General features: G+C 43.5%; 1 protein-coding gene across 1 annotated transcript in view; it reads left to right on the top strand.

Moving 5' to 3' along the window:
* Positions 1-322: 322 nt before the first annotated feature.
* The window catches only part of orc1 (origin recognition complex, subunit 1), a gene marked incomplete at its 5' end in the record, with an annotated part of 3,539 nt that continues 1,518 nt past the window's right edge, over positions 323-2,343 (top strand). The window contains 5 exon segments of the mRNA XM_035653710.1: positions 323-424; positions 508-679; positions 802-909; positions 1,593-1,742; positions 2,030-2,149. Coding sequence (XP_035509603.1) covers positions 323-424; positions 508-679; positions 802-909; positions 1,593-1,742; positions 2,030-2,149 — 652 coding nt within the window.

The following is a 2,343-nucleotide window of genomic DNA, read 5'->3' as shown; positions in this document are numbered from 1 at the left end:
CAGTCGAGACAAGGGGAAATTTGATCCCTCCACAAAATCTGACCCTGGTCTCATCTCGAGCTCGAAGCTGCAGACAATATGGATAAACAGTCAATGTATGACAGCTTCTGACAGACAACCACAACGCTGACGCAGGCACAAAGGGGATATGACGCCATTGATTATAGATTATTGATTGAATCAGCTACATATAGAACATAGCTCTAGAGTTTAAAGACGTTTTACAGATTAAAGCTTTAACAGAATAAAAACCAGAATCAGAATGAATCCGGCTCGAGCTCCAGACTGAACTCAAACTCTTGTTGTGTATTTGTCTCTTCAGGCTGCACGTGTCCTCGGTGCCGGAGTCTCTTCCCTGCAGAGAGCAGGAGTTCCAGGACATCTACAGCTTCGTGGAGAGCAAGATCATAGACGGCACCGGCGGGTGAGATCCAGATCCAGATCCAGAAGTTAGTCCCAGTGACGGGTTTAAAGGTTCAGTCTGATGTACTGTTGTTTGTGTTTCAGGTGTATGTATATCTCTGGTGTGCCGGGCACGGGTAAGACGGCCACGGTCCACGAGGTGATGCGCTGTCTGCAGCACGCCGCCGACGTGGACGAGATTCCTCCTTTCCACTTCATCGAGATCAACGGGATGAAGATGACGGATCCTCATCAGGCCTACGTCCAGATCCTGCAGGTGAGAGCACAGAGACCTGACCTCTGCAGGGAACAGTGTCTTCGTGCAGGACACACACTAACGTCAGGACGTGCTGATAAATGTGTCTGATCTCTGTGTTTTCTGGTTTCTCGTCTCTGCAGAAGCTGACGGGTCAGAAGGCCACCGCCGACCACGCAGCAGCTCTGCTGGAGAAGAGATTCAGCAACCCGGCACCCAGGAAGGAGACCACCGTCCTGCTGGTGGATGAAGTGAGAACTCTGTTTCTGATTGATCGGATTAGATTTAATTTAATTCATTAGCAGAAACAACAAAGTTAAAGTGGAAACACTTTATTTCCTACATGGTCTCAAAATGTTAGGAGACAAAAACAAACACAAAGAAACATAAACGTACTAAAAAAAAACACCTGAAATCCACGAAAATATAAACATGAAAAGAACGAAACCAAAATATTTAAAATCAGTTAAATAAAACCTTTTTTATTTTAATTTTATTATTTATTTTCAATTCTCAGGCCCAAAACAATGAGACAGAAATAATATGAAACTCAAAAAATATCTAATTTTACTGATTCAAGATGATTTACTCATTATGTAAATTAGTCATTATTTGTTCCATTAACATTATTATTATCTCATTATTATTATTATTATCTCTTATTATTATTATTATTATTATTTAATTATTAATTATTTGTTGTGAAATTGAATTGTATGTTTACTTTTAGTATTAGGAAATGTCTTGTTTTATCTGTTTATCTCTTCACCGTATGTCTGGTACATGTGAAGTAATTGGCATTAAAGTTGACTTTGATAATCCAGACTAACCTCTAACTAACCTTTAACTAACCTCTAACTAACCTCTAACTAACCTTTAACTAACCTCTAACTAACCTCTAACTAACCTCTAACTAACCCTTTGTGTCGTACAGTTGGACCTGTTGTGGACCAGGAAGCAGAACGTGATGTACAACCTGTTCGACTGGCCGACGCGGCGTCACGCCCGCCTCGTGGTGCTGACCATCGCCAACACCATGGACCTGCCGGAGAGGATCATGATCAACAGAGTGGCCAGCAGACTGGTGAGGGAGCTTCATGGGATCCACGGGGTCCTAAAACAAACGCACAAGAACTAGTTTTGAGTCTTTAAGGGAGGGTTGGTGTCGTATGTGGTACGGTGTTTCTATGCAGGGTCGTTAAATTGAGTGTAAATATCGAATTTTTGATTCATGCGACATCAATAAAACACAGCTTCATTTTTAGCAAAAGACTTGTTGTTAAGTTGTTTTAAAAATGTCGGTCTTCCGTAATGAAACCAAACCTCTTGAAGAGTAACGGACACAACCCGACGCTCCGTCTGTGTCCGCAGGGTCTGACCCGGATGTCGTTCCAGCCGTACAGCTTCAAGCAGCTGCAGCAGATCATCATGTCGAGGCTGAACAAGGTGAAGGCCTTCGAGGAGGACGCTCTCCAGCTGGTGTCCAGGAAGGTAAACGACCTTCTCACCTGACCTCAGAGTGGAGTCCCTCCCCTTCCTGTGTGAACGGTAGAGACTCGTGTTCCCTTTTCTGAATTATGGAGATACTTTGAACTCCTTGAGAACCTCCAACCTGCAGTGACTCCATGGACCTATGGTGACTCCTGCCCGCACATACATGCCCCATCTTCAACTATCTACCTCAG

The sequence above is a fragment of the Morone saxatilis genome, unplaced genomic scaffold (genome assembly GCF_004916995.1).
Source record: "Morone saxatilis isolate NCDOM2014 unplaced genomic scaffold, NCSU_SB_2.0 Contig12, whole genome shotgun sequence".
Taxonomy (NCBI): domain Eukaryota; kingdom Metazoa; phylum Chordata; class Actinopteri; family Moronidae; genus Morone; species Morone saxatilis.
The sequence above is the reverse complement of the archived record's forward strand: the minus strand, read 5'-3'. Positions and strand labels throughout refer to the sequence as shown.